At 33.9% G+C, this 14457-nt stretch overlaps 1 protein-coding gene across 3 annotated transcripts; it reads left to right on the forward strand.

Annotated features, from left to right (window-relative positions):
* Positions 1-5423: 5423 nt before the first annotated feature.
* Positions 5424-14084, forward strand: TCP2 (TEOSINTE BRANCHED 1, cycloidea and PCF transcription factor 2). Of its 3 annotated transcripts, none has more exons than XM_086590774.1 (4): positions 5491-5829; positions 5918-7581; positions 7828-7884; positions 13878-14084. In XM_086590774.1, exon 2 carries the CDS (start codon positions 6264-6266, stop codon positions 7575-7577), a length of 1314 nt encoding a protein of 437 aa, XP_086446900.1. In that variant the 5' UTR covers positions 5491-5829; positions 5918-6263; the 3' UTR covers positions 7578-7581; positions 7828-7884; positions 13878-14084. The 3 variants fall into 3 exon arrangements, with proteins under 3 accessions (XP_086446902.1, XP_086446900.1, XP_086446901.1); XM_086590775.1 differs by lacking the exons at positions 7828-7884; positions 13878-14084 and adding exons at positions 12766-12835; positions 12935-12980; XM_086590776.1 differs by lacking the exon at positions 7828-7884 and having other exon boundaries at positions 5424-5829.
* The last annotated feature ends 373 nt before the right edge of the window (positions 14085-14457 follow it).

The following is a 14457-nucleotide window of genomic DNA, read 5'->3' on the forward strand; positions in this document are numbered from 1 at the left end:
TTCTTGCTTGCCGAAACAATACTAAGAAATCAATATTGAAAACTTCGATCTCTCTCTAGCATTCTTCAAACAAACTTTAAATACTAGCGAAATCTCAAAAACTTACTTTAACATGACGATGAACGATCATGCGAATGAATAGTAACTATGAACAAATAGTAGTGAACATTAACCGCGAATCTTGGCTTGAACGATAAACCACCGAGAGAAAAAAAAATTAAAACTTGAATTGAGATATAAGAACTTCTTCTGTGAGAAATCCTTCTTCTTCTTGAAACTTGACTTGAATATTATCTTGAAAATTAAAACAAACCGATTTTGATTTTTTTGAGTGAGGTTTTCTCTCCTAAGATACCATCAACCCTCGCCCGATACCACGTTAAATTCGTGTTAGTGGTGATCTTTGGGAGTTGTGATATTGATATATTAAAGACACTAAGAAGAAGACCAAAGAAGACTAGAGATTTATTAGGGTTAAAGAGGTTGAGAGAGTCTGAGAGAGATTGTTCTCTACCCAGAGTTACATACTTATACTAACCTAAAACATAATAATAGAAACTACTAGATATGGATGTCCACACTTATAAAAACATGGGACTTTCCATATTTGACATATTATAATACTGACATATTCTAATACTGATATATTCTAACAAATCTCAACTCTCAACCAAAACTTTTGGGCAGATTCCAGCAAGCATGTGTTGAAAACTTGGAAGTTGAAACATAATTTGTATTCCGTGTCCAATGTCCATCGTTTAATCCACAGGATCAATAAAGCACTTAGAATACTGGTCTCGGAAACAATCAAATGTGAAACCACAGATTTCACTATTTCAGTACTTCACTATACGTTTAGGAGATGGGGAAGAAGCGTGATGATTTTTTCAGGATGGAATTAAAAGTATGGAACAATATAAATCCAATGATCCATACTGTGCCACTCAAAACTCAAAAGAGAACTTTGCGTATTAAAAGGAAGAATTGGATAAAGAGCCACATCATGATCCGTACGGACTTAATACTTTAGTGGTTTAATACCAATTTAAAATGCACTCTAATCCATGTTTAACTAATTAAACAAAAATTTAGTTGATACTGTGAGTTAGTGATTAAGTTCTTAACTTGACAAATGGGTAGTGAGGAAAATTTTCTTTTATTGAAAGTTTGATAAAGTTAGTGCTGTCTTCGCTGTTGGTCTAAAATCAAACCAATTAAAAGATTCAGAGAAGGTACCTCGTGTGAGGGACTGAGGGTGCATGTGTGCGCCTTTGGGGTTTCATTTATACTTTGTGTGAGCATGTGGTTTTCTCCTAACTCATAATGCGAGGCACATGCCTAGTGCAAATGCCGCAAAATCTCGCAAATATGCTGATTTTTCATATACGGCATCCCACATATATATCGCCTTGTCGGCATTCTAAAAGTTATGATATATGACGCCTTGTCGGTAATAAATTTTGCCTTTCAAAAGCTTGTAACTCGCTGACAGATGTCTATATATTTGAGAATTGTGTTTGGGTAAGACTTTACTTAAACACGCTAACGAATCTGCTAGTGAAAAGAATGAGACTGTGCCTTCAATAGTTGCCTACGTATCCGATAATAAACTTATAGAATCAGGTCTCTTAAAATGTAGTTCTTTTGCAAGTGATGGGTGATATTTATAGATGTAGAAAATAAAAATTCTTATAGCACAATGACTCTTACTAGATAAGACTGACTAACTAAACATTTGACCGACTCAGGTAGCTAACTATTTGAACTTGTGAGCCGTCCATGTGTCCAGTTGAATTTATGAGTCGTCCAAGTGTCCAACTGAACACGTGGCCTAGATTGGGCACTTAAAGTTGTGCGCGACTCAAACCAGTGACCATGATTAGTTAATTAGACTTGTGACCAAGGTTAATGATCAAATTGAAGATAATCACATAGCTAGACTTATGATTAATACTAAGTCCCTAATGAAATTGTTAGCCATGATACAAATGTGGAGGTACATACACATATGTCTAGACACATATGTTTATGTTGCGAGGCTCTTACCGTTTGTCAACTATTATGATAATCCATTTTGTGACAAATAATCTTTTTTAGTTTTTGGTAATTTCTCTTTCTATTTTTGGTTTGTTCAATAAGTCAAAAATTACTTTGTATTTTGGTTGTTTGGTATAATTTCTACCATAAGAGTTTATCTCAAAACTATTTAAATTATAAATGATTTTAAAAACATAACTATTTCTACATATAATGGTTCCCAAACGTCCCCAAAGGATGATAATTTGATATCATTATTGTTTGGCAAGTTAGCATCAAGATAATGAACTATTAGGCACATGTATTAGTTCTAGTCGTAGGTGGGACTTTTGCGGCGAAAAAAACTACATAGACATGGACATAGAGTCGGATAGGGCATCTTATATGGACGAATCCTCCATTTTGATTGCCCAAATCTAGTGTATGTGTGTTTGAATTAGTCCGAATAATAATACTTGGGAAAAGTTCAAGAGTCTTGTGCGCTTGTAGCTTTCACCGAATTTTCTCTTATGTAAATCCGTTTCATAAACTTCTCTATAAAAGAAATTGATTGAGGATGTTATAAGTTTTCTAATATATATGTTGAGGTTTCACAATCACATGCACGACAATTTGGATTTCATTGTGCAATCAAATACAACCTTGTAGGGCAGTTGTTTTTTCAGTTTGATCACTACTTGGAGCGCTCATTACCACATTTAATTTTGTCATTTTATCAAGAAAAAACAAAAATTGTATTTACGTTTGGCAACCATTATGATAATCTATTATACGACAAATATATAATGTATTATGAGTTCCATAATTGATTTTGGATAAAAAAAAAAATAGACTGATGATTCCTTTGTACTTTGATGGTGGTGGAGTATCGTTGTATTTTTCGATACCATCTCATAATTCATTTGTACTCTAATGGCGGTCTATGCCCTGTTTGCAAAAATAGTAGACTAGATGTTTTCGGAAATCATGCAGTGCGCACATTGTAGACATTTTCCAGGTTTCAAATACTGACATGATCATGTCAGAAATATTTTACGTAATGCATTTTGGAGGACTGGGGTACAAGTGAATAAGGAAACTCCTGTGAATTTTATCATTGATCCGAATGAGGGAAGATTGACACTTCGGCCTACGGATGTATTGATCTACAGTTGGTCTGAAGGGAGATATGTATGTGTTGATGTAACTGGAGCCTTTCCGTTGGTAGGACTTGTAAATGAAGTCTTTGAGGTGGGAGAAACAGTTAATAAAGCAGCGGCAGGAAAATTTGAGAAACACAAGGAAGCTTGTACAGCTAACTAGTATTGTTTCATTCCGTTCAGTTTTGACACTTTTGGTTTCTTAGCACAAAAGTCTATTGAGCTTCTTAAGAGATTGCAGAAAGTTGTGGACTACAACGTAATGACAGTTGATTCTAACGAGTTTGTATTTATGAGGATATGATTTGTCATTCAGAAAAGATTTTCGCGTAGCTTATTGCACGATTATCCTAGTTATTTATAAAACTTGTTATCTTCATCGATAAAATTTCCACTTGATATGGGAAAAAAAATGTTTCGTAAATTTTGTAAGAAACCATTATCTCAACCATTTCAAAATGAGATAATCCATTAAAAAAAAAAAAAAAAAAAAAAAAACTTAAATAATGAGAAACAAAAAAATATAGAACTTTCATTTTGAAACGAGTTGCCATATTTTTATACTTTTTGGTTTTTGGTAATTTCTCTTTCTATTTTTTTTATTTAGTCATTAAATCGATAATTGATTTATATTTGGTTGTTTGGAATCAATTTTTTGATAAATGTTTATCTAAAAACTATTTGTAATAGAATTGATGTTTATCCGAGTTAATTATTTTTATTTGGTTGGTGGCCCATATTAATTCTTGATTTATTGATCAAATTTTATTTCTCAGATGACTTGACAAACCTAAGAATTGGAAAATGTCATTCAACTACACTTGGGCACGATCACTATTTTTTTAGAAATTCGAGTTTCCTTAGCACTTCATCAAGCTAGGAACATTTAAAAAATGGTTGGTCCATGGGTATCCGATTATCCAAAACTGAACTGAAACCGAACCCGTTAGTTATGGGTCTTAAAATGTTAGACCCATTAAAAATGGGTCATCAAGAACCGAATCGATAAAAAATCGAAACCGTTAGAATTGAACTGAATAGTAAAAAACCGATGGGTACCCGAATCGGAACCGATTAGTATGATTTTAATATATAAAATTTAATATTATATTCCACTAAATAAAGACAGACCCAAATATTATAATATATAGTTTTTGTTTGTTAGGTGTAAAAATCTACTAAATATATATAGCATAATAGTGAATGTGTGTTATTAAATGTATGTTTTATAGTTTTACATTATACAAGTGCATTATAAATGTTAATAATAATGTCAACGTCTATACATATATCTATTATGAATTAACATATTGTATATATTAACTAATAAATGTATACGTGTTTGATATATTAATTACACACACACACACACACACACACACACACACACATATATATATATATATATATTGGATAATGAATATGTGCAATGCTAATTAACAATTGTGGTATATGTAGTTATTCTATATATGACGCATACATGTATAATACAATGGACACGTGTTCGATTTAAAATATAGTGTACATACAATTTATGTATGAGATGTATTTAAAGTTTTAATGTAATTTTCAAAGACTATTGAATTTGGCATCATTACTTCTTATGAGATGACAAAAATATCGATGGCAAGTGTTATTGTCGCACTAAAAACTAATTTTTATATCTATTACATAATAAACAAAATGTAATTTTAGCAATAATAATATACAATCCAAAAAAAAACTGAACCGACTTAATTAATAGGTATGGATCCGGATTTCCTAAATATAAGAAAAAACCTAAAAGAACCGAACCCAGTAAAAACCGTTAAAAATAGAACCGAAACTAAAACCAGTAAGAACCAAATTAGAACCGACTCATAAACATATGGAGTATTTCATAACCCAAGTTTTAGTGGGAAAAAGTTCAAGTTGTTACTTTTGGTATAAAGTTTTGAAAAAAAAATTAGGTATGAATTAGGAGAAAAATAACTCTCATTTGGAGTGTAAAATTTCTTTACATGGAAGAAGTTGGAAAATTAAACCTCTAGTGGGAAAATTTTCAGAATACTGTAAATTCAATCAATCACACGTACACACAAAAACTACACATAATACATGAAAAAAAATTAAGAAAAAGGAAAGTCACGGCCTAATCATTTTAAAAGATACTTAGTTAGTTATTTGACCTTCACCAATAAATTTAAAAAAAAAAAAAAAAAAAAAAAAAAAAAAAAAGATATTTAGCAAGGGCGCGATTGAGGTCATGGATTTTGGGGGGTAGTATTGTAAAGGAGACATGATATAAAAGGAAACGGCGCTATGTCTGTGTTTTCCCGATAAGGCCGGTGAATGCTCGAATGGCGAACTCTTAGGGGCATCGAATACCGAACTTATTAGCTCATCCCAAACTCCAGGGCTTCGGATAACCCATCCTAAATATCCAACCTATCCTCTCTTTCTCAGACAACACTCCCCCCTTCTTTCTTCCAATCTCACTTGTCCTACAAATTTACAAACTCAAATCTCGAGGACTCAACTAATTTTGCTTAGGAGGAAGCAAGAGTACGCGAAATCTATATGAACACAAAACTTATGCTCATTAAAATTCTTACTTGTGTTATTTTATGCTTCAGGAGCTCAAAACCACAGATCTGACAAAAAAAAGGACATGGTAATCTTTAACACTACATTATAAGTAAATTTTATCATCTTTACTAACTTTGACTAAATGTAAGTTTTTCTTCTTTCCTGATATGCAGTTTTCAGCAGTGTATGCAAGACAGTGATAGCAGCGGCTTATACATATGTAATAAGTGGTTTTGCTTAAAAGCAAAAGGACTGAAAAAAGCAGATACTAACACCAGCACAGCAACAACACAGCTGAGTAGCTGACATTTTTCCGGGGCAGTGAATGTGATAGATCAAGAGACTTTTATTTTCAAGTACTGGGTATACTCGTCATCAATGCCAAGTACACAGTACTAGCTTTTAAGCAGCAGCAGCAGCTAGCATTATTCACTTTCTTTTGAAAGTGGTAAAAAAGAAAAAGTTGTTCAATTTCAACTTTTGTTAACCAAGAAAATACAAGTATAGCATGAAAGTGGAATGGAAATGGAAGAGATTCATACACAAGTTTGTAAATTGCCAAGAGTTGGTGGTGTAAATAACTCTAGAAATGAGTCTAAGGCTAAGATAAGTGGACAAATAAGAAGATGTGGTGGAGATAATAAGCAATATCAAGATAATGAAGATGAAGAAGATGGAGAAGACAAGGGTGGTGGTGGTGAGGATGAAAACAATCGTCTTCGCGCTTGGCATTCTTCCAGGATTTTTAGGGTTTCTAGAGCTTCCGGTGGGAAAGATCGGCATAGCAAAGTGTTAACTGCCAAGGGCTTAAGAGACCGTAGAGTTCGGCTTTCTGTTTCAACGGCTATACAATTTTATGATCTTCAAGATCGATTAGGATATGATCAGCCGAGTAAAGCTGTTGAATGGTTGATTAAAGCTGCTTCTGATTCTATAGCAGAACTTCCTTCACTTGATAGTAAGTATCCTGTCACGACGAACCAATTAAGTGATGATGAAAAGCTAGCTAGGACTACTTCTCAAGCTGGATTTGAGCTGGAAAATGATCCAACTTACCAACAGCATATTTCTATATCGAAATCGGCTTGTAGTAGTACTTCTGAAACTAGTAAAGGTTCAGTCTTATCGCTGTCGCGGTCTGAAATTCGTGTAAAAGCTAGAGAAAGAGCTAGGGAAAGAGCAGCTAAAGATAAGGATAAAGAACAACAGAATTCTCAGAATTCATCTTTCACTGAACTTCTCACTGGTGGTGCTTCAAATAATCATAGTCCTACTCCATCTACCCAGCAAAACCACAACTCTCCTAGCTTTTTCCCTAAACAACCTCGGCATTCGCCTCCCACGTCCATGGATTACCATTTCTCGACTGGCCTATTTGGTCAGACCACCCCGTCGTCTAGGAACCACCATTTCTCTTCGGGTTTTTCTAACCAACCTCATTTTGGAATGCCAGCACCATTCAATGTCACAAATGAGCATCATCCTGAATTGCAGCAGTTCTCATTCTTGCCTGATCATCATCTTATCCCCGAGCCAGAACCGGTTGGTGGGGCGGGAAACGATTACAACCTCAATTTCAGCATTTCTTCTGGCTTTGCTGGGTATAATAGGGGGACCCTTCAGTCCAATTCATCATCACACCTTCAACAAAGGTTTACTTCTCCGACAGATGGAACAAACATGCCGTTCTTTATAGGCGGCAACAATGCCGCTGCGTCGAATGCTAGCCCTACTGATCAGAATCAGTTCCCAGCTGGGTTTGATGGCCGTTTGCACCTCTATTATGGCGATGGAAATAGGCATTCAGACATGAAGGGAAAAGAAAAGCGTTGAACTGGTAAGATTTATTTAAATTTAATTATCCAAACTGAAATTATATTGTTTTTTAATTTGTTTCAGAATTTCTTTATGCTCAATGTGCCTTTTGGTCTTCGTTACTTCACATGATTGTTTGCTGATTTGTTTCTCAAGGTGTTGTTTATTTGGGATTTCTTCTTTCTACGTTGCATTGTTGTGCTTTACATTGAGTCATTGACCATTTTCTTGATATTATCGAAATTGCAACTTGGCATATCTTTTCCAGGTTGTTTCATTTACTGTCTTGTCTGATTCCAGCATTGATTGCTGCAAAGATGGATCGGTTGGTTGTCTCTTTGTTTTGTTTGTTCGTTTGTTTGCTTTATAATTCTGTATCTGATTATTTGCTCGCTAGGCTTGTACACCCTTTCCATGTGTCAAGAAATGGAATACGGTGCATTTGTATTAGTGCTATCCAATAGTGTTGGTTGCATACCAATCCATCCAATCTAGTGTGCAATGTGATCTGAGTGAATCAATCCAATCTTTAGTGGACACAATACTTTCCGAGTCAATCAAATCTTTAGTGTCCACATTATATTCTTATTTTACTGTTTGGCATTGAGTTTTGACAACATCTTAGGCTCAATTCATTTTCAATGTTCAAGAGAGAAAAGAACTGAAAAATTGTTTCGAACATAGAAATGGCCCATTTCTTTGAGTACATGAGGATTCTATTACAAGAAATGTCAGAAAACAATGTCAGAAACGATATAAGATGATGCAAGAGGAACTATGTACCAAAGGAATTCAATTTAATATAGGTTGGACGTTGGAGTCTGCCTAACCCAGATAGATGGTTAATGTTGGGTTAAATGATCTAATGTATTATGCTTCATAAAAACTCAAGACATGTATGTAAACGTGCAAAGACTTGTTTAGTGTTCTTTTAGATTGGAAAAAATGATACTAGTTTGGGTGCTTATATACATTCTTTGTAGAGTCCGTGTTCAAAACTTCAAAATCACATAATTATAACCTTTAATGGATAAAAATGGTTTAGCCAGGCATTTTGTCAAATACCCTAGCATAGGGAGATTCAAAAATATAACACAGTACAACCACCCGTGAGATTGATGTGGTTCATTAAGGTTAGGAATGAATAACATTTAGGTATGAGTACGTGTTGAATTATTTGTTTATTTAGAAAAATAAACCTTGAAAAATTGAAAAGATGAAGGCAAAGATAGAAATAGAGGGATGTTATGGCAAAGGAGATGATATCAGAAGGCGGCTGGGAATTGAACCCCACCACCATCAAAGAGTTATTGATCTCATTTAAAACAAACTTACCAATAAAAATAAATAAAAATAAAAATGATGACTGGTTGCGTGTTGCTATTCTTCTTAGAGGTGGTAGCTCTTGTGACAATGACTTCTTTTTCTTTTGTTTTACTTGGACTACTTTTCTTCTTTCAACTTTACTTTAGATAAGCAAGCTAGGATATTTGAGGACTTAGGATGTGTTTGTTTTAGGTGTCTAATCCAAAATTGGGGAAAAAATAAAAAAGTTTAGTATTAACCCCTCAGATAAGCCAATTAGGATTTCCCCCCTACCCCAACAAATACAAAAAAAAAAAAAAGTCAAATTGGAGTTCCTAGAGGATTCTATATGACAACCAATAAACACAAAAATTTAAATAGGAATTGAATTCCGATGATTTATGAACGTTTGCCAAATACACGTTTTGTAAGTTAGAATCAAATTCTATTATAGTGGATTCAATTCCAATGGTTTCCAACTCCATTATATTCCTAATTAGTTTCCAATTTCAGTTGTCAAACACACTGTTAGAATCATTTAGATTTAGCACTAGGATGCTTGTGTTTCAATGGACTTACTTGTAGCTTGTGTTGCACGCATGCTACGAATTATGTCTAAAATGATCTGTCCTCATTGTTATCAATCATACTTGTTGCACCCAAGCCCTATAGTCCATAGACCTAGAAACTTCATCCGTTTGTCAGCATATTGAAGGTTAGAAATCAGAACTCTATTGGCACCACTTGAAAGTCCTACTGAACAAGCCAGAAATAAGTTCTAGCAAGATCCTCCATAGAACCTCAACCGCTTGGAGAAAGAAAAGCAGTGAAAGAGGAAATGTTTCTTGGATATATTACTAGTGGTGACCCATGCCTTTCTGCTCTAGTACCTCGATGCACAACCAGTATCCTGAACAAAGTGATTCCTTCGTCACAGTTTGTAATGTAGAACAAAAATCGAAGTATCTCTCTCTAGAAACATCCAAACAATGTGCCGTTAGTTAGGTTGGAAAGTGGATTCGATAAGCTTCATAATGATATATAGCATGCAATCAAATTCTATGTATTCCAATCGGTAGAAGGTCAGCAATATGACGTAATTTCCACTCAATTTTTCAGCATTTTTTTTTTATTGAAAGCAATGGTGGTTTATTGAAAGCAATGGTGGGTAAGGATCGTTGGTGATAGAGTGATAGGGTGGAAGATGAAAAATAGAGATAATAGAAAACCAAACCTGAAGATATGGAGGTTGCACTATGGTTGGTGTGTTGAAATTGATAAAAATTCCTACATTTGCCTTCTCGTCTATGATCTTTAATGAAGAAAGATTGTATCAACACTATGGGTGGTGAGACACAAATCCTCCAATAAAAATCTTCAATCCAAAGATACTTTGAACATAAGAAAACTAGTATTTACATCGTGGAAATGTTCTTCAACTTTGAACTGGATATCAAACCTAGAACATTCCTTCAAATCCGCGGTTTGTAATGTAGAACAAAATAATTGAAACATCCAAACAATGTCTTATATTAAAAGTTAATTAGAACATTAAAGAGATAAATTGAAACATAAATTTATTGATAATATTGAAGAGTTTATTACACAATTTTCGTCTATGAAGCTTTTTATATAGAGAACTCTATCAAATTATCTTCGAAATTTACTAAAACATTAAAAATCACTTTTCTAATTTATCTATATCATAATAGTAACATTCTGAGATTACAAGAACTTGTGTATACCATACATTATATTTCCAGTCTAAAGTGTACTCGAACCATGGACTGGATATGGGCCAAAGCTTGTTCTCCAAATAAACACTGGATCGTTATTGAATACATCAAAGTTCGAACAGTCCGATTGGCCATCCATCCTAATGGGCCCGATCCATGGATCCAATCCGTTAATGATTAGATCAATAAAGAGATAAAAATCCTAGAAATCATAAGATTTTGCGCAAAGGATAGAATGATCTTGAAGGAATGATCTTATTTTAGATTACACTAGGATTCATCAAGAACGACAATCTCTATGAAGCTTTTATATATAGAGAGGCTTCATCCTCCGAATTATCTTGAAAAAAGAATTTGATCCCGGATTCCTCATCTGGAAAATATTAAAATTAGTCACTTTTCTCAAAAATCCCAATTTCCCATCTCTTTCGAGCCTTCTAGTAACATTCGAGTGTCGGGTTAACGTTTTGCCCCGACAGAACTCACAAACTAGACTCCTAGACACTTCTATATTAGGCTTAAAGAATAAAAACGAAAATAACTTGTTTTTAGTAAATTTGGATTTACTAAAAACTAATTAGACAATAAATATAGGCTCTATGTTCTAATTTTCCTTTCTAATTGACTTTTAATTGACTTTAGGGGGAAAGAGAGGTGCATGGAATCAATAAATACTTACTAGCTTGTAGGTCCGTGCATACACACCGGACTCTTTTGAAAACATTAATTTTTTTTTTTCTAACCCGTTAATTACCGTTTTAGCGTTGACTACCGTTTTAGTCGATAACCCGTTTTAATTTTTTAACAAATTGTTTTAAATGAAGTTTTAATTATGTTTTAAAACCCATTTTTTCAATTGGAAAAGAGATTTTGTTTTAATAGGAGAAGAATTCCCACTTTAATTAGAAGTATTAGAATTTGTTTTAATAGGATAAAAATTTTCGTTATAATAAATAGAAGAGGAATTTATATTTTTCAAATAGGAGAGAAATTTCCGTTTTAATAGGAGATGACTGGAAGCTCGAAAAATACCCTTTGTGGGAGCTTTAATATTAAGACTAGCTTGTAGGCCCGTGCATATGCACTGGCTCTTTTGAAAATATTTAGATTTTTTTTAGAAAATTAGGACTATCGTTTTAGTCGCTATCCCATTTTAATTTTCTAACAAATTGTTTTAATTAAGTTTTAAAACCCGTTTTTTTTTTTTTTTTTTTTTTTTTTTTTTTCAATTGGGAGAGAGATCATGTTTTAATAGGAGAATAATTATCGTTTTAATTAGATATGCTATATTTTCTCTTTTCAATAGGAGATGAATTCTCATTTTAATAGGAGAATGATTCCTGCTTTAATTAGAAGTGCTAGAATTTATTTTAATAAGAGAGAAAATTTTAAAACCCGTTTTTCAATTGAGAGAGATCCCGTTTTAATAGGAGAATTATAATAATTTTCAATGGAGAGAAATTCCCTCTTTAATTAGAAGTGTTATAATTTGTTTTAATAGGAAAAGAATTCCCGTTATAATAGGAGATGGCGTGGAATTTTAATAGAGCTCAAAAAATACTCCTTGTAGGAGCTTTAATATTAAGATATAGATATAGATATAGATATATGTTTTACAGACACCGTATTTTAAAAATAATCCTGTTAGATACGTATCCACGAGTTAGTGTCAGACACATATTGTATGTGACGGAACCAGGTTGACCAAAAAGTTTAAATGGTTTAGGATTTTCCCTTTGAGTTTGGAATGAAGTGATTTTCTGGCTTTCAATGTCATAAAGCATCATTTGTCTGAGTACTTGACCTAATATTTTTGTTTCATTCTGAATCATCCACCTTCTTCTCAAGCAAAATGCACTTTACCGAATACCATTATCTGGGCTTCGTGGAAAGAAATAATTCTTCAATTGGCCTCGAGAACACCTCTTTATTGTATTCAGTTGGGACACCAATCTGCCTTTTTTTTTTTTTTGAGCTCTTTGCTTTCCTTCGCGTCTTGCTAGGTGAGTAGGCCGTTTGTTAAATCATGAAATCTGTTGCCACCATAGAAGTCAAAAGTAGAGACGAGAAGATAGGTCATGGAAGAAGAGACAGTTGAGAGAAGAACAAGACAACATGCATTAAGATCTGACTGTTGACTTTGTTTTTTGAGCTGATTCTAACAGGCTAAATAATTATGGCAAACAAGAAGAACGTCAAGATGAAGGTGCTGACCCCGGCCATTTCAAGTCTAACTTTTCAACAAATAAAATCTTAAATCTGACAAAAGTAGAAATGGTTCATTATCTTTCTTCTTCTCTTAAGAAATCGGGCTTTTTGATAAGTATTGGCTGATTAACATTTGGTATCATATCCAATCTTGGGGCCAGGTTAACTAACATTGAGCAACTCGAGCTTTTGAGCCATGTGACACTAAATTTGTCTACAAAGTCGATGAAGTTACTGCATAACCTCTTCCCAAAGCGACACTTCTCTTGTAATGTACTGCTCTTTGGAGGTTCTTTTGTACAATTGTACTGTTTCCAGATACTTTGATAGTGTTTCTGAGAACATTCAGTTAATAATATTGTCTCCTTGGACATAAAACTTACCATATTCATTTATTTATTTATTTTTTGGGGAGGGGGGGGGGGTTAGTTATATCTCTGTCCTGATCTGCACTTCCGCGTTTGAGGTTAAGTCTTATAAGAGGCCCAAGTCTCTTGACTAGTCTGAAGTCTGAAACTGAGCTTCAGAGCTCAGACTCTAGAATTATTTCGTAGCGAACTGCTTAGTGATGTATGTGCTTGCTTGTTATCGACTTACTAGCTTGTTTGTTTTTATCTATTTGGTGGAATGAATTTACACCAACTGACCATTGGTTTCCTGCATTGGATGCAATAAGAGCTTTTCATTGCAGAGTTTATTAATATTTGGAGAATTATCGGTACAAGATTACTACATTAGCCATTGCTGTCTTAGTTTTTCTTAATTTTAGGAGAAGCGGTTTCCAAAAGATAAATAAAAAAGAAACGTGTGCATTGGACTACAACCTGACAGTTGAATGCAGATTATGCCTATCGTTGTGACATGCAGAAGTTCTTGCATGGGCAGCATGGCATGCTATTGTTTTTAATTGATCTGTGTTTTGTATGTTTCTCATAGATAGAGAACGAATAATATTGACAGACCTTTTCTTGCGAACTTAAAATGGAATGGATAATCACATTTAAGTTTCCTGATATGCAATGACATTATACATCTCTATATGCTGATTCGGATTATTTGATTTATTCAGGCATTGTAGCTGTTTTGTTCGAGGAAAACCGAATGCCTTCTAGAAAGCCTAAACGACGAAACTCTGTCGTGTGCTTTTATCATTATTAAATTTATTGACTCATTGTTAAGTTGTTCATTGGTGTATGCATTCCAGTTGTGTTCAGGAGACATTTGATTTTACCATGTCTATTTATTTATGTGATTTGATATGTCAGTTTTGATTGCCTATTTTCCTTCACTACAGTTTTTTGGACTTGGCTTTGTTAAATTTGTTTCTTTTTCTTTTGAATCATTGGGTACTGGCTAGACTCTCGTTTTATTTCGTGAGAACACTTTACATTTAAGTTTTGCATAATAATTATCCATTTATAGCCTTGGGATGCAAAATTCAGTCCATTCTCGCTGCCTTGGGATGAATTTGTTCCCTGCCCAAGTTTATTTCAAAGGACTGATGCCCGACTGTGCCAAGAACCATTACAGCAGAAAAGGATTCTCGAAAGTTGGACGAAACGCTGGTCTTTGCAGCATAATAAACAACCGATTCTTTTGGTTGTACATCAGTATATCAGACTATTATTATCAGTCATCAGACAAATCAA

This window comes from Coptis chinensis, chromosome 2, assembly GCF_015680905.1.
Source record: "Coptis chinensis isolate HL-2020 chromosome 2, ASM1568090v1, whole genome shotgun sequence".
NCBI classification, from domain to species: Eukaryota; Viridiplantae; Streptophyta; class Magnoliopsida; order Ranunculales; family Ranunculaceae; genus Coptis; species Coptis chinensis.